The 25,257-nt window shown below is 37.7% G+C and overlaps 1 protein-coding gene across 4 annotated transcripts in view; it reads left to right on the top strand.

The window, feature by feature from the left end:
* Positions 1-25,257, top strand: part of AUTS2 (activator of transcription and developmental regulator AUTS2) — a gene marked incomplete at both ends in the record, with an annotated part of 1,071,450 nt that overhangs the window by 616,705 nt on the left and 429,488 nt on the right. The window contains one exon of one of the 4 annotated variants that reach the window (XM_084249187.1): positions 6,653-6,685. The exons of the other annotated variants lie outside the window; for them this stretch is intronic. Coding sequence (XP_084105313.1) covers positions 6,653-6,685 — 33 coding nt within the window. Of the gene's footprint in view, positions 1-6,652; positions 6,686-25,257 lie in introns of those variants that run through there. 4 annotated transcript variants of the gene reach the window in all.

The raw sequence follows: 25,257 nt of genomic DNA, 5'->3' as shown, positions 1-25,257 counted from the left end.
TGAACTGATTGATGAGTTGAATTAGCTTTTCTGTGGAGTTTTTGGGGTTCTCTATATATAATATCATATCGTCTGCAAATAGTGATAGTTTGACTTCTTCTTTTCCTATTTGGATTCCTTGGATGTCTTTCTCTTGTCTTATTGCCCTGGCTAGGACTTCCAGTATTATATTGAAAAGCAATGGTGAGAGTGGACATCCTTGTCTTGTTCCAGATCTTAATGGAATTGCTTTCAGCTTTTCACCATTGAGAATGATACTGGCTGTTGGCTTGTCATAGATGGCCTTTATGATGTTGAGGTATGTTCCTTGTATCCCAAGAATTTCAAGGGCTTTTATCATGAATGGGTGTTGCACTTTGTCGAAAGCTTTCTCAGCATCTATTGATAATATCATATGGTTTTTATATTTCTTTTTGTTGATGTGTTGGATAACGTTGATTGATTTTCGGATGTTAAACCATCCTTGTGCCCCTGGAATGAATCCAACTTGGTCGTGGTGAATTATCTTATGGATACATTGTTGGATTCTGATAGCTAAAATTTTATTGAGGATTTTTGCATCAGTGTTCATTAGGGAGATTGGCCTGTAGTTTTCCTTTTTTGTGTTGTCCTTGTTCAGTTTTGGTATTAGTGTAATGTTGGCTTCATAAAACGTGTTTGGTATTGTCCCTTCCTTCTCAATTTTTTGGAAGAGTTTGTGAAGGATAGGCACTAATTCGTCTCTGAATGTTTGGTAGAATTCATTTGTAAATCCATCAGGTCCTGGGCTTTTGTTTTTGGGGAGGTTTTTTATTACCATTTCAATTTCGCTAATTGTAATTGGTCTGTTTAGGTGTTCTATTTCTTCTTTATCTAGCTTTGGGTGATTGTAGAGTTGTAGGAATTTGTCCATCTCTTCTAGATTGTTGAACTTGTTTCCATATAACTGTTCATAGTAGTTACTGATTATTCTTTTGATTTCTGCTGTGTCCGTTGTGATTTCTCCTCTTTCATTGATGATCCTGTTTATTTGTGCTTTCTCCCTTTTTTCCTTTGTGAGCCTGGCTAGGGGTTTGTCTATTTTATTGATTTTTTCAAAGAACCAGCTCTTGGTTTCATTGATCTTTTGGATTGTTTTTTTAGTTTCAATTTCATTTATTTCTGCTTTGGTTTTTATTATTTCTTTTCTTCTACTGGTTTTGGGGTTTTTTTGTTGTTCTTTTTCTAGATCTTTGAGCTTCGAGATTAGGTTGTTTCTTTGCGTTCTTTCTTGTTTTTTGATGTGAGCTTCTATTGCTATATATTTTCCTCTTATTACTGCTTTTGCTGCATCCCATACATTTAGGATATTGGTGTCCTCCTTGTCGTTCAATTCAAAAAATTTTTTAATTTCTTCTTTGATCTCCTCATTAGTCCAATGGTCTTCCAGTAGTGTGGTTTTTAATCTCCATGAGGTAGGAAAGTTCCTTGCCTTCTTTTTATGGTTTATTTCTAGTTTGATGCCTTCATGGTCAGAAAAGATGGTTGATATGATTTCAATCTTGGTGTATCTGTTGATGTTTGTCTTGTGCCCCAGTATGTGATCGATCCTGGAGAATGATCCGTGTGCGCTTGAGAAAAATGTGTACTCCGTTTTTTTGGGGTTTAGTGTTCTATAGATGTCTGTTAAGCCCAATTGCTCTAGGTCCTTATTTAGAGCTTTAGTTTCTTTACTTATTTTTTGTCTTGTTGATCTATCCATTGTTGATAGTGGTGTGTTGAAGTCTCCCACTACGTATGTGTTTTCTCTGATGTCTGTTTTCAGAGAGGACAACAGTTGTCTGATATATTTTGGTGCTCCTTCGTTTGGTGAGTATATGTTAATGAGTGTTATTTCTTCTTGAAGTATTGTCCCCTTGATCATAATGTAGTGACCCTTGGGGTCTCTTTTTATCTTTTTGAGTTTGAAATCTGTTTTATCTGATATAAGTATAGCTGTTCCTGCTTTCTTTTTTGGTCCATTTGCTTGTAGGATTGTTTTCCATCCTTTAACTTTGAGCCTATTTTTATCTTTTGTAGCTAAATGTGTTTCCTGGAGACAGCAAAAGGTTGGGTTTTGTTTCTTAATCCAGGCTGCAACTCTGTGTCTTTTTATTGAAGAGTTTAGTCCATTTACATTCAGAGTTATTATTGATATGTTAACATCTGTATTTGCCATTGTGTTTGTCTTTCCTTTGATTTTATTTATTTATTCTTTTAATAACTTTTTTTTTTCGGCCTTCTTTCATTGTTATTCGTCCCTCTGAGGTTCTGGCTTTAGGACTCCTTGTAGTATTTTTTGGAGTGGGGGTTTAGTTGCAATGAAATTCCGGAGTTTCTGTTTGTCTGGAAAGGTCCATATTCTTTCTTCAAAGAGGAAGGAGAGCTTTGCGGGATAGAGTATTCTTGGTTGGCATCTGTTTTCTTGGAGTCTGTTGACTATGTCCCTCCACTCTCTCCTTGCCCGTAGTGTTTCTTCGGAGAAGTCTGATGTCAGCCTGATTGGTTTTCCTTTGAATGTTATCTGTTTCTTCCCTCTTGCCAGCTTCATTATTTTTTCCTTGTCCTGGATTCTTGGGAGCTTTACTATTATGTGTCTTGCTGTATTTTTCCTTTCGTCGTGGAAGTTTGGTGTTCTTCTTGCTTCTTGTATATCAATTTTCAGCTCCTTCTTCACATTTGGGAAGTTCTCTTCAATTATCTCTTTGAATATTTTCTCTGTTCCTACATCTCTCTCCTCTCCTTCTGGTATTCCTATAACTCTTATATTTCCTTTCCTCATGGAGTCAGATAGTTCCCGAAGTCTTTCTTCGTTCTTTTTCCTTCGTACTTCTCTTTCCTTTTCTGTTTTGGTTCTTTTTATTTCTATGTCTTCAAGATTACTTATTCGTTCTTCCATTTCATCTATTCTGCTTTCATTGCTTTTCCCAGAATTCTTTAGTTCTTCCATTAATTCTTTGATCTCCTGCATTTCTTTTACTTCCCTCTTTAGGGACTCAATTTCTTTCTTCTGACCATTGTTTTCCCTCTCTAGGGACTCAATTGCATTCTTCTGATCGTTGATTATTTTTCCCTTATCATTGTTTTCCTTTATGACTTCTGTTAGTTTTTTAATCACGGCAATTTTAAATTCTCTTTCTGGAAGGCTCAGAAATTCTTCCAAGTTATTGTCTTTGCAATCTGGGGGCTGGCTTTCTTTTTGTGGTGTGCTTTTTCTCTGGAGAGTTGCTAGGTTGCGTGTGGTTCTTCTCTTCCCTACTGTCTGTTTTCTAATTTGCCGTATGCGTTGGGACACTGTGTAGTTGGGACTGGCCGGCATCTTGGGTGGGCTTCTCTGTTCCCCTCTGGTTCTTCCAGGAGTCATCTGTCAGTTTCAAGCAGTCTTTACTGGAGAAAGGTCCCTGTTCTAAAATGCCGATGTAGGGACACACTCCCCTGTGCGCCTGGTCTGCCCCGGCGGTGGGTTCCTGCTCCCCTCTGGGCTTGGACTGCAGGCCAGAGGGGGTCTGGCGTGGGCGAACTTCCCCCGCTCACCTCTGGCTCCTGAGGAAGCCTTTTGCAGGTAGTCTTTACTGAAGAAATGTCCCTGTTCTAAAATGGTGATGTGGGACACACTCCCTGCGTGTCTGGTCTCAGGCACACTCTTCTGCGCACCTGGTCTGCCCCGGCTGTGGGTGCTCGCTCTCCCTGTGGGCTCAGACTACTTGTTCGGAAGGGGCCCGGTGTGGGCAAACTCCCCAGCTGGCCACTAGCTCCTTCAGGAGCCTCTGCTGGCTTCAAGTCGCTAGGTGGTGCCAGAGATCTCTCCTAGAGCCCTTGGGGAGCTGATTTTCCACCCCGTGGGACAGGGAGCAGAGCGGGGATGGTAGGGTACACCTCAACGGCTTTGGGGTGCTGTGTCTGCCTTGTGCCCCACCGTCGTGGGGAACCCACGCCCCTAATTTCGTGCCCCGGGTCTCTGTTCCAAAGCCCTCAGTTCCAGGACGCGGGCTGTAGCCCAGATCAGTGGGGCGGGAATGGCGCCTTTTGAATCCTGCTCCCCTATTGTATATATTTTTGCATAAACTCACTACTAGTTTTTATTTGGAAAAGTGAATCAAGTGAGAATTAGAAGGATAGGGAACCCACAGTAACGATTTTAATGTGTCATCGCAAATAAAAAAGTCATTTTTATCTGAATAAAAATCTTCATGTAATGAGTTATAACCCTTGCCTATAGAAATCATAGTGATAATGGCCATATTTCAGCCCTTCAATATTACTAGTGGTGTTTTCATCTTAGATGTTGAAAAGGGTGTTGATTTGGTTGTGGCTATAGATGAAGGAGGGGAGTTCCTGCTTATTAGCTGAATAGTAATATAAGCGTCTAAAAATGAGATATAAGGAGTAAAAAAAACTAAGCTAAATGTTCTTCAGGGTGACAGAAGGTATAATTTTTGCCACCTTTATTATATGGCCCTTAGCAAAGGTGTCCTCTTTGTTAACAATTTAATACTTGAAATCCCAAGATTAGATGTCAGACTGCATTCATGTGGTCTGAGCATTTTTTCTTCTTTTTTTTCTGATTTTTATCAAGTGCTTTGGCCTACCTGTATTTCTTAGCTTTCACACTACTTTTCTCTGGGTTGCTAACCTCTAATTGGAGATTTATTAGGTGCTCTTTAGTGAGAGGGGAGGAAGGCTGGAGGAGAAGGAAAATGGAGGAGAAGGAGGAAACAAAAAGACGGCATCAGGGGGAGGATCTGGGGAGGATGGAGATAAAAGATGAGTAAATGAAGACAAATGAAGAGCATTGAGATAGGGAGGGCTGAAGGGGAGTGAAATACTGAAACCGAGCTAGTGAGAATACATGTAAAATAGGGGTCTGGTGGAGGATCTCCAGCAAAAGTGGTGTAAATCAATGATGAGTAAATTAATAGGGCAATTGTGCAAATGGGACTCACTTATTTAAACTAAGCGTAATACATCATGGATGATTTAGAGATAATGCAACCCGTAGGGCATACCTTTTAATCTACTCAGGACCCAGTAGAGAAAGCTGTCACTTCAAGGGTAAAAAGGCAGAGGATCAGGATGTTGGGTGTGCCGCTTCATTTTAAAAGTTTTCATAAGACAGATTCTGTGCAAAATGAACATTAACCAGTTTCAGAAGCTTAGTTTATGGAGGATGTATTTCCACAGGAATGAATAAACCCCAAACTTCTCTCCACAAACCCAGATTTATTTTAAGAAGTGTGTTAAAGTTCTTATTCAACTAGGTTAATATGCAGAATTGCCATAAATTGAAGTGAAAGCAAATGATTCACTGCACACACAATCAGGCGGCCATCTGAGTTGTTAAGTGGGTGTAATCACTCAAGAATCAGGTGCTGTCCTGGAGTATTCTGAGACCCAAAAAGAAACTCCTCAGCTGTGTGCTCCCACTTATTTCACTCGTAAATGCATTCATTCATCACTCAGCAGTTGTTTGGTGACAGCCCACTCTGGGGGAGATATTGAGAAATGTCAAAGGTGCTGCTGCTTCTACCAAACAGATACATCAGAATTTCATTCTTTGAGCCTTTTTGCCAGTATTCTTGGGAATAAAGATTGAGAAAAGAAAGGCAAAAGTGATCATGGGGCTTGCAGAGAAGTCTTAGTTTGTTAAACTTTTAGGATTCTTTCTGCTGTTCTTTTTTGATTCAGAAAATGTATTTTGGCCAAAGTTCAAAGTTAATTGGAGAGGAATAGGTAATTGTAGACTTTCTTTCTAGGTCACTATTACAATTTATTCCCAGTTTTGTCATCATGAGGGAAGTTAGTGATACAGTTTTTAACCTTTAGTGGTCAAAAGTGAGAAATGAGAATAGTGGTGATTAGATGTAAATATTTCTGTTACAGGGAATGCAAACAAATACCCTTTGTTCACCAATAGATGCTATGCTTTTAGGTAGGAGAGGAGACTTAATTTAATAAAAGGGGCTGAATTTTTATATGAGATAGCATACTATGCTCATAATGTTTTGTCAGTGATGAGGAAAATTACATGATTGTTGTTTTGCACCAGACAACAAAGGAGCTAAAGTGAGCCACAATTCCAGGGAGCTGTGGAAACCAGCAATTTGTAGCAGATCTTCCATATAAAGAGTTTTGTTGTAGAACAGCCAAACAGATTGATCACAAGAGGTTCCTCAAAGCATGGCTAAGAGATGAGCAGACATTAATTTTAAAATTCTTACAAAGTTATGGTTTTTTTAAAGATTATTTATTCATACAAGAACTGGGGTACAAACCAGAGGTGTGGGGGCAAGAGGATTCACCAGAGGCAGAGTGGGGAACAGAATAGGCAGATGTACTGAAATACACTGCTGAGGGGAGCAATGGGTAAATCAGGAGAGGTCTGCTGCACCATGTGGGTCACCTCCCTGGCCAGGGATGGAACTCATGCTGTAGTAGCTGTGGATTGCTTCATAGTGCTGTGTCTTAACCCTTTGTGCCACCAGGGAGGCCCCTAAATTTATGTGTTTTTTTTATGTAAAAGAGAAAATAATTTCTCAGCTGCATAAAACAGATCGCCAGTGATTTAAATAAAAACATTTTTGCACAGATAAAATTACATCAAAGAACACTCACTTTTGCATTAGCCTTAGTTGGGATTTTCATGTTTCTATTCCAGAGATCAGGGAAGACATGCCTTAAATTTTCTTAAATCTGGGTATGATACAAAGAGGAATGTCAGCAACACTTATTTTGTGTTGGCTATAGGATTTCTTTTCTGTTTGTAAATTACTTAGAGGGTTCTGATTTTTATTTCTTTCTATGTTCAGCTTGGTTTACCCTCTCCCAGTTGACTTCTAATATTTTGAATGATAGAGATTCTGCTGACCACTGTTAATAAACTCCAAAGAGAATTAAATACTCCCCTCCTCCTCGTTTGCAGTATGATTTAGTTTAACCTTCCTTTGTCTCTCTTTTCTCTACTCCTCATATCCCATTCAGGTATCAGATCCTTTGACAATTGTTATCTTGCCCATCTGGGATTGTTTGGCATTAAGCTATGACTACAGCATTTCTTCTAATAAATTAGATTTTTAAAAGAATGCTACCTGCTGAGAAGCAAAGTCATTACGTAGTGTGTATATTTTCAATATATTGCTTTGAAAATCTCCTTAACTGAATGTAATAGGCAGTTGGAATAAATTTAAAATAACCATGTCATCTCTAGGTTTTAAAATCATTAAGTTAAAGATAGATGTTTTAATTTTGCTCCGTTTTAATTTCCTAATTCACATAGTATGATACTTGTTTTATGTAATCACATATGTATCTTAAATCTGTAGTTGATATGTCACAATACACATTTCTCCAATAGAATATTATACAGAATTGAGCTTTATTTTATAGCTGGAAAATTAATTTTATAGTGATTGAACATTCCCTTTGTAAATCAGCACTCTTATTTGCTATAAAAAACAAAAATGTAGCTGACATGACCTTTTGTCATTCCTGTATTTGAACTGAACAAACAGGAGTAGAATGAAAACAAATTGGAGAATTGTAATAAAAGTAAATACATTTTTCAATTGTGTTATATTTTTACTCCAATAGTTTTCAAAATGGTACTTGCAGTAATTGGAAAAGTTGAATAAAGTAGGAATAAAAGTGAATGCTAGATGGGAGGAATGACAAAACAACTTTATAAATTACGCATGTTCATGCAGTTGCTGAAATTGTTTATGAAATTGACACTGAGGTTCCTGGCAGCCAAGACAACGAAAGAATGTAAAAATTCCTGTTTTCAGAAAAAATATTTCATTTTGGTTCTGGGAGGGGTGGAACACTGTATTTTTACCTAGTTCTAAGGCCTTAGAAAAATGTTTCATATGGTTTTAAGGGACAATTAGCAACAGTGCTCTCAGTGCAGACTCTTGGAAATTTCAAACATTAACTTCATGTTACTTGTTTTAATTCTGACTTTTGGTGAAAGATGGAAGCATTGCATTTAAGCTTCAGTAAACAAAGGCATTCCTCAAGTGGGTCGCTTTAATCAGTAGCCTTCTGATGTTAATCATATATATCCCAATGATCAAAAATCAGTAAGATTCAAAAAGAAGGTGAGTGTTAAAAGAGATTTTTTCCTAACTATTAAGGAGCTTGGTTAACTTTTGGGTGCAGGTGGAAAGTTAACCCAGGTTAAGCATTATAAACAAAATCTTCATTCATACTTCACACTGCTTCTTTGGGGTATTGTCATTCTTTGTGGTGTCAGATTTTTTCAACTGCTTCAGGACTAATTTTTTAATGATTTAAATTATCTATTTTTGTTAATATCGCCTGGTTTGTAGAATTGATTTTGTACATCTAGTGGTATCTCTGGAGACCCAAAAGTTAGTCTTTACTACTTTAACAAATACTTGACTGTTCCCCTTATGGCAAACCTTGCATGAAGGGTTACAATAGTCAGGTTGACCTTGCCTTTGTGGAATCTCTGCTCAAGTTCTTTTGTTCCTAAATCTCTTGTTCATATCTTGAGATTTACAATGGTCATATTTCCTGCACAGCTTTCACATTTTGAATGTCTTCATCCCCTGCTATATATCCCTATCCACTATACTTATTTATGGAAGGTGTGGCTATGGCATTCCTCATCCATGGGACTTTAGAAATTGGGATTACTAATGCCTATGTAAACCATGTATATGTTTCAGGACTCAGAATTGAGTGAAACATTTCTGGAACACCCATTAGCCCCAGTATCCTAGATGTGTCACCAACTCAGAAGGCAGGTCTTTTTCTTGTGAAGTTGAACATTTCATAATGAGAAATCCTGTATGCTTGTGAACTTCCAAGTGAAGCATAAAATGCAGAAGTGGAGGGCCTCCCTTAGGGGTGCAAGCAGTTGAGTGCAGCGCTGTGAAGCTGTCCGCAGCCTCTGCAGTGCCGGTTCGATCCGGGCCAGCCGGCTAGGGTCCCACATGGCACTGCAGACCTCTCCAGTCACGCCCGCTGCTCCCCTCAGCAGTGTATTTCATCAGTCTGCCTGTTCTGTTTCCCGCACTGTCTCTGGTGAATCCTCTCACCCTCCCGTGCATCTGGCCTGTACCCCGGTTCTTGTATAAATAAATACATAAATAAATAAATAAATAAATAAATAAATAAATAAATAAATAAAATCAATCTTAAAAAAAAAATTGCAGGATTGGAATAGAGATTAGAGTAGACTCTGTGAAAGAGCAGTAGTAAATGTGACCTTGAAGTTTTCTTTTTCCAGGTACTTGAATATTTTCTTTAGTTTTGGTTGTGAAATGATTACTTTCTAGTTAGATAAGAACTTTAAAAATATACTCTGTGAGTAGATGGTCTATAAGTGGGTCACTTAATGCTTTAATGCAGCTTGTAGCAAAAGGGTGCTCTTGTGAGTGAGCAAGCCACATAAACATTTGTTGACTCCTTGTGCAGCTTCATGTAATAGTGTAAATATGTTATTGTTGTAAAGCATTCATAGATAAGAAAGAACTGTTGGCACATTATCTTCATTTTACAGATGCCATTGTACATGTTATTCTCTCTACTTCATGTACTTAGCAAGCACCTTCTTATCGTTCAGGACATGACACCAACTCTGCAAAGTCCTCTTAAGAAGGTAGATGGTCTCTTCCCTTATCTTACCCCACTCTTTGTACTTCCGCATTATTGCATCGATCCCACCCATAAGTGGGATCCATCCATTTCCCCCCTTGTAAACAGTGAGCCTCTCAAGGGTAAGGAAACTGTGTGTTCTCTATTTTAGTTCTTAGTTCCTTTATAACAATGTGAATGTGAGGGATGCTTTGTAAATAACACTTGGGTGAACACTGTGTGGTGTGGAGGCGAGGAGCTCTTAAGCCACTTCCTAAATTAGCATGTTAAATAAGTAGTAGTTAAGAATAAAATTTAGTTTCCCATTATTAACAGTTTATTTGGCTTATCAGTTACTTGGGAAAAGCTGACCTGAAGACAAGCCATTTACCATCTCTGTCACATTCCCTGACCCATCCAAATGCTACATGGTAAATATGAAAGGTAAAGAACAATCCTTTGTTTTGTCAGAAAGAGGTTATTTCAATTATGTCATCATTCCTGAACTCCTTTACCATGTGAAATTACAGATTGGTATAAAAGGACAATAGATAAATAAATGAATGTTAGAGCTATTTCTCTTGTCTTTGAATATCTTTTTTCCCAACTCCTATTTGGTACATTTCCTGTCACCCTTTGACAGTGTGTGTTGATACCCCATCTCTGAACCACATGCCTTTCCGTATCCTTCTTTCTGTCAGAACATCTGGATAGTGGTCTGTTTCTCCCTGCTCTTAGGACCCTGTCCTGTCGAAAACTGGTTCCTTATTTATGTTAAAGCTTAGGGCACTACTGCGTGTGTAACCACCAGCCTGTCTTTGGAGTATTTGTGTTTGAGTGTCCAGTGGATTGGAGCTCCTGCGTGGTGTGGTGTTAGATGACTGAAGCTGTAAAAGAAACTGTCTGAGGGCTGGGAGGCATTCCTGACACCCTTAAAACTACTCTGCTGGGGAACATTCCAGTCTGTGATTAACAAAGCTCAGTCATTTGCTTGGTAGTTTGCACACACCATAGTAGGAAACATATAGAAGGCACAATGCAGTATTTATGTGAGAATAATGTAGATTATTAATCTAGGTTGCAAAACCTACCTGCGAATGGTTTTATGGTTTTGTGTAATTGCCTTTTCTTTGTGTTTGCATAGAAAGCATTACGTAGCTGGAAGATGATGGCAATTATAATTTATTATGCTGTAATTGTTACCTAAATGTTTTTGAATAAGCAAAAATCACATCTGTTTAGGAATAAGTTGCACAGCAAGAGAATTCCCTTTGAAATGAATGCCGTGTTCTCATATTCTGTAACTGTACACATAAAACAACATATTTATTTCCCCACTGAGTCCATTACATTCCCAAGTCAAACTGCATCCTCTCTTCCCTTCCCATATTAAACCCTTTGATTTAATGGAGGTTTTAACTACTGGTTCTTTAGGGAATTTTCAGTAGGCTTTGCACAGATTAGGTTATTGGAAAGTATAGTTATTTGCTTGTAAAGTGGCAGTTCTGTGTCAAAATTGATTTTCTCTGGAGCTGCAACAGTAAAAAAGATAAGCTTCTGCTTTGCATCCAAAATGTCCTGATGTTCCTACCATGATAGTTTTCTCTTTGCTTTTTGCTCAGCATCATTCAGTTATAGGCTGGTTTGGATAGGAGGATATAAGCACATGTAGCCCAGAGGACTTTGATATCCAGTGGTGATAATAGACAAGGCCTCTCTTCCATTCTGGTCGCCACTGGTCTGTGACAGCCAGTGTTCGGGGCATGGCGAGGAACATAGTGTTTCTTCCTTTCCCTATTAAATAGGAGATGCATAAGCTTGAAATGGTTTTTGTTTGTTCCACGGAAATGGAGCAGTTGAAATAAATACCTTGCCATGCCCAGGCTAACAGAATTTATCTTCCATTATAGATCTTGAAGACATATGCAAGAATAGTTTACTCCTCTAAATTTACTAGGCTACTCACTTAGAAATGATTTCACTGTGTTAAAGAGAGCAATCATAGCTGGTGTCATAACCTAGAAAAGCTTTGATAGCCAGAAAGATGTAGGGCAAAATATATTCTCTATTTTTCCAATCCCTGCTCATTTGAGTTCATGCGAATATCAGACAGTCTTATTTTATTTTTTATGCCTGCCCTAGTTGCAGGTTAGCAGCCTTTTAACATGGGCCTTAATCACTGATCTTATGTACTTTCATACTGCATATATCTATACTTTGGCCCCCAAGAGATTATGTTGGTCAGAATCAGAGAACAACATATGCTGTATCAGTTCATTACACCTCACTCCCAGTGGAGGGTACAATATTTGAGTGTCATTTGGGGGACATTGCCTGTATATTTTTATGAACACTGACTCCCTACTTATTTGTTTAGATAAACCTCAATTTTATCCCAGGCCAGGTGCCCCTCTTAGTTTTTTGCATATCTGGTGTACCTTGAGTCTGTAATTCCAATTTGCAGTCTCAATAGTGTTCTGTGCTACATAGTTCATTCAGTTAGTTTTGATCTCCTGACTTTGATCATCAGAATTTACTGAATTGTCTTTGTCTCCTATGTAGCTGCCCCCTGCTTCAGAGTTTGGTTGTCACTACCTGCTTATAGATATTGGCCCCTCTTTTCCACATTGTGAAATCTCAGTTTTCCTTCAACTAGTCTCAGATGTTGATGAATTTGTGAAGGTGTATAACTTTAGACTTGTCAAAAAGTAAACAAAGCAGACGTCCATGTTTATGTTTCAGGTCTCATTTGGTTACCTAATAATTCATAATATAGATTTGAAGAATTGAATCAAGAAACCTAGACTTTTAGTTTATCTTTGTTCATACTTTTCATTATAGTTTATATACTCCATGCATCTTACTCATCTTTGTCAACTTACATGATAGTTAATATACATGACTGATAACTTCCAGTGTTCTAAACACTAAGGATAGAGGGAAAAAAGAAGAAAATACATACATTACCTTTGCAAATGACAAAGCTAAAGCCCCAAGTTCTGAAGCTATTTACTGAACTATGCAGCTGGCCTGGGGCAGAGTAGAGTCTGCAACCTATTTCTAGGAGAATCTTCCCCTACACTACTTAAGGTGAGTTCTCTTAGACCTGTAGGACTTGTCCCTTCTAAGTTCTTATAGTAGTAGACTTAAACATTTGTGTTTCCAACTGTCATGTGATTGAGGAATTCTGGTGATGAAAACTATTGGAAACCATTGCACTTTTAACTTTGGTGAATAATGTGGTTTTTTGCTTTGCCAGATATTTAAAACTACCTGTATTTTTATACTAAAAATAATTTTTTTTCAAATTTTGAAGAACTCACAAAGTGCAGAAAAGAAAATTAAAGTAGCAATCATTCTACTCTTTTTCTATATTTCCTTTGAGTAGATGTAATGAATAATAACATTGTCAGCATGTTCTGCATATAGTTTATGCCTTGCCGTCTTTGCTAGCAGTGTATAATCAGCATATTCCTGCATCATGAGATATTTTTCTAAAACATGATAATTAAAGACTATAATTTCAAAGTATAAACTTTATTTAATCTGTGTTGTTCATGTATATTTGCCTTCTATATTCAGTTTTGAGATTTTTTTAGCCTTATCACTATATAATGTAATAAATCATTATATAGAGGGCCTCCCTGGTGGCGCAAGGGGTTGGGATGCAGCCTGTGAAGCTGGCCATGACCACTGCAAGCACGAGTTCGAGCCATAGCCGGGGAGAGACCCACATGGCGCAGCTGACCTCTCCTGGCTTGCCTGCTGCTCCCCTCAGCATTGTGTTTCAGTCAGTCTGTCTGTTGTGTTCCCCACTTTGTCTCTGGTGAATCCCCTTACCTCCGGCCCCCCTGCATCTCTGGCCTGTGCCCCGGCTCTTGTATGCAAGAAAATAAAATAAATCTTTAAAAAAATTTAAAAATCATTATATCCACACACAGAGAGAGAGAGAGAGAGAGCGCTAGCTAGCTAGCTAGCTAGATACATCTGTTATTGTTTTCTTAGGTTAAGTTTCTGTGAGTATTTTGCTGTGAGTGTTTTCAAAGTAAATGAGCTTATTAAAGCTAATGCATATTACCATGAGTCTCCTTTAACCATCCCTTTTTCACACAAAATTCAAGGTATGGAATCCTTGATTAGATTAACAAGTATCTAGTACCTTAAGCCAAATGTAGCCACAGAGCTTTCTAGTGAAGTCCCCTATACTGCTGAACTTCCTGCTGAGGGAGATTTCAGAGAAAAGATGGCATTTAATCTAAATCTTGATGTAGGATCTCAAAAGGGTATAAAGGCGAAGAAGAAATTTCCAAGCAAAATAAAATGAAAGTGGGGGCCTCCCTGGTAGCACGGGGTTAAAGACAGTGCTATCAAGCTATGATCGGCCACTGCAACATGAGTTTGATCCCCTGCCATGGAGCTGACCCACATGGCCCAGCAGACATCTCCTGTCTTGCCTACTGCTCCCCTCAGCAGTGTATTTCAGTAGATCTGCCTGTTCTGCTCCCCACTCTGTCTCTGGTGAATCCTCTCACCTCCCCAGAGGTTTATACCTCTGGCCTATACCCCAGTCCTTATATGCATAAAAAATAAATCTTTAAAAAAAATAAAAATAGGGCCTCCCCGGTGGCGCAGCGGTTGAGTGCTGGGCTGCAAAGCTGCCCCCAGCTTCTGCAGCGCTGGCTCAATACCCGGCCGCCAGCGAAGGTCCCACATGGTGCGCAGACCTCTCCTGCCACACCCGCTGCTCCCTTTAGCAGTGTATTTCATCAGTCTGCCTGTTCTGTTCCCCACTCTGGCTCTGGTGAATTCTCTCACCCTCCCACACTTTTGAATGTACCCAGTGCTTCTATAAATAAATAAATAAATAAATAAATAAATAAATAAATAAATAAATCTTAAAAATAAATAAAAATAAACAAAGTTTAGAGGGAAGACTTCATTCAGGCTATACAGAATCACAGAGCTCATCTAGTCTAGCGGTTATAAAATATTTTAGGCTGACAGAACTTTTTTCAAATTAAATTCATGTAGCACATCAAATCAGAAAATTGATCCAAGTGCAGAATCTTCTTTAATCAGTGGTGTTTGGGGCAGTTCAGAGTTGGGCTTAAAGTCTGCTTTGTTCAGGTTCCCTTGAATTCCCTATACAGTTTCTAAGATAAACCTATGAAACCCAAGGTCAAGTTATTAAAAATAACTTTGAAACCAGTCATTCCAGTTTGAAATTGAGGACACTGAGACAAAGAGAGAACATGATTTCCTCTACGGGAGATATACGGAAGTACCATCTAGTGCTTTTACCCTGGCCAAAGAAACTGTTCCAGTGCTTTACCTATATCCACTCCCACACAGGCTGAAAGAGATTACTTTTATTCTGCTAGTTTATGTATTGTTGTAAAGTTTCAGGAGATTAATATGTGTATTAAATTCTGTAAGATGTTTCCCCAATCTATATTCACCATGTCTGACTGAGACTCAAAGGATCTGTTTAATGATATCCAGATTCCTATTAAATCACCACACTGGCAGAAATACCTGGGCTCACCTCCTTAACCCAAATTAACACATGCTCTTACCGGTCTCAAATCTAAGTCAAGTTCCTAAGATGAACAAGTGACTGGGAAGACACAAGAGAAGAAAATTAAAATAAATGATAGGGTGACCTCCTCACACCACTCATGGTTTCTCAATTAACCAAAAGCCAGCCAGCTCCACATTGTTCTTCTTTGAGTAATAGGTTTCACCCTTCCATTTAGTGCCAGCCCACACGGGTGCACACACAGAAACATACTTTGCTAATCAGATTGGCAGCAAATAGAATTAAACCATTAAGGCAATTAAGCAGTTCTTAGATAACATTTGATCAGTTCAATGAAAATGCAAATTCATGCTTCTTTTAGAGAAATAAGTTGATGAAAAGTCATTTAATGTTCCATAATCTTCATTAACTTTTTTTCCAAATGAAGATTGCAGTGTTTTAGGCTTAGAGCTACACAGATGGAACAGACTTTTTTTGTATTTTTCTGTTCTACTCTGTTCTTCCTTTTATAACCCACCATGTTTTACTGCCTCCAGACTCTTCTGGCACTTTGGGTAATCATACTTACAGTCTCTTCTTTGTACCTCAAGGCACGCTGTGTTCATTTTCTCTGACACATGATGACTCATGCGTTAAACACCTTTTCAGACCTTGAGTTCAAACTGTATCTAACAGCATTCTGAAATGACTGTGCTTGGGTATGTCTTTGTTGTAGATACATTTCTTGACTGCTTCTCCTTCCCTTCTTTCCCCCACACTAAAGGTCTCTACTCTCACAAGCTGGTAGGGAGGACACTGCTGCTCCCGAAAATAGGTACTTGAAAGTGAGTGTACCATCCTGTGTTTTCACTACTGTGCTGTGTCAGACATCACTGACTGTGCGCTCTGCACTCTGCTACTGCACTCTAAACCCTCAATAAGAAAATGAGGAGCAAGTCATAGCTCGTGTTTCCTCCACCTACCACAGTACACTTTCTGCTCTAGCTCAGGGTTTCCAGACCTGGTGAGTCATCAGCTAGGGACTTTTGAAAATATTCATATCCCGAGGTTTCAATCCAGATTTACTAAATCTGTGTCTACTAGTTCAACTTAAGAATTTTTTTTTTTGATTTGGCTTTTTTACCCTCCCTTTTTTGCTTAGAATAATCAGCTTTTATAAAGCTATTGTCTTTTTTTCCCCTGTATTGGAGACTGTAGTACATGGTCTGACATATGATCTTTCAGTGATACAAAAATCAGTTCAATTCAAAAAATGATGTGATTGCCTTGCTTGTGAAAAATAAGCTCCTTATTTGAGAAGTCATTTTGCACACACACATATATCACAGTTGTAGTGCACTGTATTCTGCACATGCATGCATATATTTTTGTGTTTTTAAATGTCACTAGAGGCAGGTAAAATGTAAGAGGCAGCTATCTAATAACATAGTGGCCTTATACATTATATTTAGTGTTTCTCCTTTCCAATGTTAGTAAAGTATTGTAGCAAACTCTCATCAAGCACTCTGCTACTACACTCTAAACCCTCAAAAAGGTTTAGAGATTTAGGTTCACATGATCTTGGTTTACCTGCTGCAGAATTTTGAGTGTTAATACAAACATCAATGGAAAAATGTAACTGCTTCTCAGGGATATCACATTTTTTAAAGATTTATTTATGTATAAAAGAGCTGGGGTGTAGGCTAGAAGTGTGGGAGGGTGAGAGAATTTACCAGAGACAGAGTGGGGAGCAGAACAGGTGGATCTACTGAAATACACTGCTGAGGGTAGCAGTGGACAAGACAGGGGAGGTCTTCTAGACCATGTGCGTCAGCTCCCTGGCCTGTATCTACTGGATCTACTCATTCTGCAGTGGCTGTGGATTGTTTCATAGTACTGAGACTTAATCCCTGAGCCACCAGGGAGGCCCTCACTGTGGTTTTATGTTGGTTTTTTTGTTTGTTTGTTTGTTTGTTTGTTTGTTTGTTTTTAGCAGCTTTGAGCTTTCCTAGTTCATTACCAATATATGTTAGTAGGAGAACATATCATGTCAAACCTGTTTTGAATATACCTGAGCTACTGTTAGTCATGAAGTCAGTGGTGCCACCAGTGTCACAGGGAAGAGTGATATTTTGGGAAGCTATTGAGCTCAACATTGCAGGAAGTATTTTTCACATAGGCTTACATTTTCTCTATTTGAAAAGACTTTTAAAGGGTGATGTTTTTGACATATAATGTCCTCAACGATACCATAAAACCTTATTAATTTGTTAAACAAAAAGTAGTTATTTCTGATTCATTCTTTTTTTTTTTTTCTTTACACATAGACAAACTGGGATATAGGCCAGTGGGTGCGGGTGAGAGCATTCACCAGATACAGAATGGGGAACAGACAAAAAAGTAAAGTTATAAAGGATATTACAAAAGTTTGTAAGGGGAAGATTAATCATCTTATGTTTTAGCTAGTTAGTAAAGCACCAACTTTTCAAGTTCTTAAGATTCAAATGATAGAGCTCCCTCCATTAAATTTATCCTCTAAGATCCTTATTAGTTAGAATTACATTTTGAACTTAAGGATAATTCTGTATTTGTTTTTTAAAATAATAAAAGCATTTAGGCCTTAATTAAATGGAGACTTCCATTAATTGGTCTAAATTACACTTTATTTGTGTGCATAGTTATATTTACACTTACACATTGGAGCATGAAGAAGGGGGAAACTCAGCAAGTGTATTGTATTTCTGTTCATAATAATTTCTCCATGAACATTTGATTAAATGACAGAATCATATATGGCTAATGTTGGCCATTAGTGCATATTTTTTTATTCTTTAGGTATAAAATTTCAGTCAGTACCTTTTTTGTTTAATTTTTACACTTCTTGAAGACCTAAGGAATTTCAGTGTATGTTGATCTTTGTTAGGGAGTTTTCATGGTTCGAGAGTTTTTTGTCTTAAAATAAAATAGAAAAATAATCTTTTGAAATACTAGTCTCTCTAGAATGTTTAAAATTGGACTTGTGAAAACATCATGCATTGGTGAGTTCTAAAGAAATTTTGTGGTGGTCTTTCCTGCTGTCTTCATCCTATCTCCATCATCATGTTGCTAAAATTTTATAATCAATAGTTTTAAAATCAGACAGTATAGTAATATTAAGGCTTGAATTTTTAAAAATTTTTATACTGGATGATGGTATTTACATCCAAATGTTCAATTATAAAACCTACCATACCAAATTCCAAAAGGAGAGGCTGATAGAGACTTCTGATATTTATTTATAGAGCTCCAGTGTTTATACAATACCCTGAAAACCAAACACATTAAGTTTATAGAACCTACAACAAGTGACAGTTATACTAAATTGGATTGGATACTGTAACTTGTTTTAGTCTTGAAAAACACCATTATCTTCAAGTGCCTATACCTACTCCTGTTTGCTTGCCTTCATGTTAATTTAGTGCATCCTTTTCCTGTTCTCTCTATCCCTCCAAGCTAATCTTGAATTCTTCCTTTTGCATGTGCCCTTCTTTCTGTCCACCATCCACTGTCTATTGTGGTTTCCGTACTAAAGCTTCCAGTTGTATTGCCTTGCTTATTAACTTTCGAGACACTAAGCTAGAGCAAATACTATTGCTTGTATGTCCATCTGGGCTCATCCTCTTTCTGTCTTTTGCCTGACTTCCATTCCCTGCTCCTTAAGCTCTTCTCCTAAGGAATCAGAGAAAGCGAGTGGGTGCATGAGTGAAGTGTGTGTGTGTGTGTGTGTGTGTGTGTGTCAGTGTCAGTGTCTGCACAGGGTGCATGGTGACTCTTTTCTGAAGGTATTCCCTTTGGCCTCATCTCCATCCTGTCCTAGTAAATCCTTCCTTTTTAAAAACCAGCTTTTAATACAGGTCTTGAAGAACAGTTTTCTTTGAACTCCCCTGTGGATATAGAGAGGAATTTATCAGTGAATCTGCTCTCATTTAGAAATGGAACCTTTGGAGACAAAATGCTCCTTTCCAGAGGCTCACTCAAGTTCAAGGAAACCCACATAATACTCCAGGTTAGAAAGGCCCCTGCACCACTGAGTAATGTACTCATACTGCCACGTGCTGGATTGTGCAAATACAGAGTATGCGGGTTGAAAGCCTTCCACATGCTACCTACCCATCTCTCACCACTTTGAATTAGGAAAGGGTGACAAAAGCTAATGTGTTCCACTCTGTTTTAGTAGTCTCAGTGTCTTCCTGTCCTCATGAGGTTTCTGACCTTTCATCTGATGTACTTTGTAGTCCTCTCTCCTTCTTCTTTACCAGGAGCCCTAGGGATCTGTAATGGGCTCGCATTAATTGTTTGTTGAAGGACAGAAGTGGTTCCTGGAAAGCAGATTGGTGATCCCCAAGAGAGTAGCAGTGGGTAGGGGAAGGGAGCAGAAGTTGATCTAGCAACTGGACGGGATTGCACTTGCATGTGCAGACACACACAGACATACGCTTATACATTCACACATACACAACTTAGCTGCGTCTCAACACTATTCTGGATTTCCTAGTTTTCCTTTGGCCACATTCTACTGGGGTTTGTTTTGCTAGCACAGTAAGTCAGTGTAAAGACAGAGACTCTATCCATCTAATCCCCTGTGGGTTACAGTAGTTTTAGATAGAAGATACCCAAGAGAATGCTACATAATTCAGAGATTTGCAAAGGTCACCTTATGGCCTCCATTTCCTCTCTAAGGAATGAGCCTCTCACGCTGCATTTGTACATGTTCACTTATTGCCAGAAGGGCTTTATTGGTATTCTCTTTCTTTTATCCTCACACAGTGAGAAGTATAAAAACATCTATTTTTTTTCCTCCTTACCTCTTCTTTTTGATATATGTGCTGCCATTTATTTTTTCTCTAGTGACTGTGGTAGGAGAGAGGAAGAAGAGGCATCACTGATTTCTTTCTGACCTAACCATGATCTTTGACTTGGCCTGTTTTACATCCAATTATTCTAGAGGAGAGTGCTCAGCCAGCAGTCTCCCCACTCCAGCCTCTTACCCTCCTGAGATCTCAGGGCATGGCATTCTGATTCCCTCCCGCAGTGCCATACTCACCACCATCACCACCGCAGGTATCTGTTACTGCCTTCCTGCCTAAAGCAAGGGGAATCCCTGCAAGTCATAATACGAATAGAAGCAGAGAATCCTCCTTTCACTCAGCATTATCCCAGTTTGTCTCCTTTCTTACACTATTCTCATAAAACCCTGGAACTTCATTGCAAGATGAAGCTTATAAAGTAGTTGTAGTCTAAAGACCCCAACTTACAAGTCAGGAAACTGAGGCCAGGGGAACCATGGATGATCGCCTTTACTTGACTGTTGATTCATATGTACCTGACTTTGACCTATACATCAACATTTTACTCAATGGCTGTATCTCTTTATATGATTCAGAGTGTCCCATGGTGGATCAGAATTGCTGATTTCTCCGTGGAAATGGTGGCAGTGTGGGCAGTCTGTGGGACTTACCCATGAACTTTTGTTTGGTATGTTTTAGGGTATCTGAGGTTGGGAAAGTCTAAGGGGATGCTCAGTTCTGTATTGAATGTCTTTTGAACATCCCTGCAGACACACTGCAGAGAAACAGGAGAAAAAGCTTCTGGATAATATTTTATTACATTGATAATACCATTGTTTATCTAACTTTGGTATTTGGACTCTTTCCAATCTTTCATTACTATGAACAGTGTTATATTTCAGTGATTATTTCTTTGGAATAAATACCTCCTTATGAAATTATTCAGAGAAAAGAAATGAAGCTCTTTTCTGAATGAGCTATAGATGGTCACATCTCCTTTCAGAGTGTCACAGCTTATGCTGCTCCACGATAAATGAAGGTGCCTACTGGAAAGTCACACCGCTGTGGTTTACATTTTTTAAAAGACATTTCACCATATTAAAATCAGTTCTCATGTGTGATTTATAGTAATAAAGGTTCACATCTTTGAGTTCATAAAAATATTGAATTTAGATTCTCTCTAAATTTCCTGTTAGTAGAAATTCTACTGAATTTTATTGAGTAGAGAAACATACTTTATTTCTTAAATTTGCAACAGGGAACACATAAACATTAATCAATTAATTAAAAATACTTGCTTAAAATATGAATAATGGAAGGATTTAAATAGGCAATAGAGTTTACAAATCAAATAAGACAGTCCTATGCTGATCTCTGAAGATGACCAATTACAGGAAACATACATTAACAAAATTTCCACATTTCAACCTCTCTTCAATTATATGGGTAATAAAACCCACAGAAATTTGTTTGATTTCATTGACTATAAATTAATCAGATTTGAGGATGTTTCTAATAAAAGATTGACATATGAAGTCTAAAAGCAGTAAGGAAAAAAAAAAGGAAAAAAAAAATAAAACCAGTAAGGAATAAAGCACTAGCCAAGTAATGAAGGATTTAAGAAAGAAAAGAAACTTATACCAGACAACACCAAACAAACAGCAGATGAGCCCAAAACTTGACTTTAGGCTTTAGTTTCCTGCAGTCGATGCCAAAAATGGAAACTAGTCTATGTTTTCCCTTAAACGTTTGTATTGCGTCCTCTATTAAAATGAAATGTTAAGGTTCATCAGAACAGAGAAATGTTTCCCTGTGGTGATACATGGAGAGGATATTGTGAAGAAGCTGGAAATAGACAGTGGATAGTCTGATGTGCAGAACTTTCAGTACGGCATATGTGGGAGAAATGATCTGTGTGAACCATTTTCTTTGTTAATATAAAATCAAGGCACAAAGTTAAATTATAGGTCTTTGCGGGCATTGGACAACCAAATCTATGAGTCTGTAGTGGCTTGATTAGCTATACAGGTAGAATTTGGAAAAAGCCACCACATGATCCTGAAGCTGTTGGTTCCCAACTTATCTCCATCAGAACAAAGCTTTCCTATGAGCTGCACTTAGCCATCTAGCTGTCTAGAATCAAATGATTGCTGACATTTTTCCCACTGAAAATTTGAGGAAAAACTAAATAAATAGTATAATTTCCTAGTGTATGTTTCTGGTGATCTTTGCCTTATTGTGTAATCAAGTAACAAATTTGAATAGAAAGAATTATTAACTGAATAATTCTTGTCTCAGTTATTTTGAGGGTACCATATTTTGTTTATACATATGTACCATAATCATGAATTTTATAAATAAAATTGTTCCTATTTCATATAATAAAATTAAGCATAACAGAATTCAATGGTGTTCTATAACCACTAGCACATAACTAGTGATTGGCACATAAATCAGTTTGAAAATCTTTCTGAGGTGTCACTGCTGAGCACTGTCCTAGCTTCTGGCTTTAGGATTGGGGTTGTCAAATCTAACTTTTGGTTATGCAAATGAAAGACTTCAAATGCATTCTTGTCCTCATGAAGGGCCTAGAGCAATGCCTGTAGGCAGCTGTTAAAATTTTTAGCATGGGCATCTACCAAAGTCTGTCTTATGTTCTGAGCTTTACTTAAAATATCTGTAAACCTCACCACAACCTTGCAAGGTTCAGGGCATTATCACCCTTGTTTCAGGGTGGGGAAAATGGAAACAGAGAAGCTGAGTAACCTGGGCAGTACTGCAGAGTTTTGAAAGGCAGTGCAGAACAGCGTAACTCTCTGCACCTGCACTTCTTTCTCTATAGGCACTGCCTTGAAGAAATCAAGACTTCAAAAAGCAGTTTAGGTTCTATGCACGTGCTTAAACAGTAACTATAATGAAGTGCCATAAAACAGGATGTAACCTGAAATGTTTTTAGGGAGTTACCAATTAAAAAAAAAAAAAACTAAAAAATATGTTTACCTCTGAGCATAACTGTATCCCAGAGAATCAGTGAGTTAGTCATAGAAAGACCCTTGTATAAGTAAACAAAGTAATCTGTTGAAAAAGTGATTTAGTCTTCTCTAACATAAAAAATATTAATTTTTTTATTTTGCTTTTAATTTTTATTTTGCTATGACACAGAATTGTTGAGAGTTTTAAGTGAGGTATTTTATTGAAAGCCTCTAATTTAGATAGTGCTTTGTGTTTTGGTGTCCATAATTCATGGACTGAAAGTCTTATCTCAATTGAGGAGGGAATAATAATTGACCCAGCAGAGGAGATGATTTTACTCTTATGATCCCTCACTTTTAAACCATGTCAAAAGGAATTATATTCCAGTTGTCTATGTTGATTCTTACATTTGATATATATAGCTGTCAGAGAAAGAACTCCTTTTAAGAGGACCTATAATTAATAGATAATTAATGTTCAACTCAATGAATATTTATTGACAGTGATTAAAGTTTAGCTTGGAATAAATTCTTGCCATCCTAATCTTGAAAAGCTTTGGTTGACTTCAAAACTTTCCAAAGAGGACTGGATTTGGGCAGATTAGATCCCCATTATCAAACATCAGGTAGTAATCCCCCATTGAGAAAGAGCAGGAAAAATGGGCAATTGTTATGCAAACCCCAAGGGCTTCAAAAGTTTTTAAAAATGTTTTTCAGAATTTTCCCCGTTTTATCCCTATTAATTTTCTGCTATCAGCACTTCTGAGTATTGGCTAGAAATAGAATATCCAGCCTCAAGGGTATCAGTAGTAAAATTTCTAATTTTTTTTCCTTCTTTGTGCATTTTTTGTATTTCTTTTATTTTATTTTATATATTTTATATCATTTTTTCATTTTTGCACAATGTATGCATTTTCATCTTGGTTATAGTCCCCATACAATTCCCACCCCCCTTATTTCGACCCCTCCTGCTCCCCACCCCGTAGTGTGTCTCTGGTTTATAGTTGCTTATTGAGTTTGATTTTTACTTTATTATAATTAGTCTTTTTCCTGATCCTTATTTAGGTTTTCTAAATTCCTTCTATGAGTGAGACCGGTATTTTTCTTTTTCTTTCGGGCTTATTTCACTGAGCATGATCCCTTCCAGCTCCACCCATGTTGCTGAGTTTATCTTTTTTGATTGCTGAGTAATATTCCATTGTGTATATGTACTACATCTTCTTTATCCAGTCATCTATTTTTAGACATTTGGGTTGTTTCCAAAGCTTAGCTATTGTAAATAGTGCTGCTATAAGCATAGGGGTGCAGGTGCCCTTTTGAATTAATGATTCTGTGTCCTTTGAGTAAATACCTAGGAGTAGAAGTGCTGGATCATACAGAAGCTCCATCTTTAGCAGATTGAGAAATCTCCACACAGTTTTCCATAGTTGTTGCAAAAATTTCTAATTTTTATAAGCAAACTGGTCACTTCTAATCCTATGTTCTCCATTTTTCAAATAGCTGTAACCTGGGAAAGGCTTACAAAGCTGGTGAGTGTGACTGAAGTTCGTCTTAGAATTAACCTATGGATGCCTTTAATTATTGGGTTATGATTGTAAATAAATCTTACCAAATATTGTCAGTGTGGCTTTTATATAGTGAAGAAAACAGTTTAACTTTACATTAGTTAAAACATTCAAATGATATATAAAAGTGTTTAATGTATATTAAGTACTCCAAAAATTTACCTGTTCTGTAGCACAGTACTCAGCAGGGTACCGAGGCAGAAGTATGTATTTATCCCTTCTCAGACTTGCCCTGAGATATCTGCTCAAATATTTAGAAATCTTACTGTTTAGTAGATGAAGCACACATTGATGTTTCCATTCTTACAATAAGTAGTGAGACACAGTGCAATAGCAAGTCTTTGTTTACTAGATAGAGGAGGATATTGCTCCTCAGGTCTGTGGGAGGAGCACATGGAACACTCCTGTTCAAAAAAGAGGTGTTCAGAAAAACACACCAGGTGAACCTTTTATGGATACTGTTAATACATGTGGCTAAACTGTAGTAACAATTGCACTGCAATTGCAGTGACTTCTTTAAAACTTTTGGAGCCCCTTCAGTATTCCAAATTGTCCTGCAAATATAAAATGGTCCAGAGCCACCAGTTAAGAACCAGTAACCATCTGTAGTTACAAAGATGATTTATTTCTCATCTTATACCCTTATACTATGTTAATTACAGAAAATTCCTTTCTCAGACCTAGACTTTCTATTGAGATGTAATTGACATACATTATATTACTTTCAAGTGTACAACTCAATGACTTGCTTTTTTTATATGTATATTGCAAAATGATCACCG

Source organism: Talpa europaea (assembly GCF_964194135.1).
Source record: "Talpa europaea genome assembly, chromosome: 12".
In the NCBI taxonomy this organism is placed as follows: Eukaryota; Metazoa; Chordata; class Mammalia; order Eulipotyphla; family Talpidae; genus Talpa; species Talpa europaea.
The sequence above is the reverse complement of the archived record's forward strand: the minus strand, read 5'-3'. Positions and strand labels throughout refer to the sequence as shown.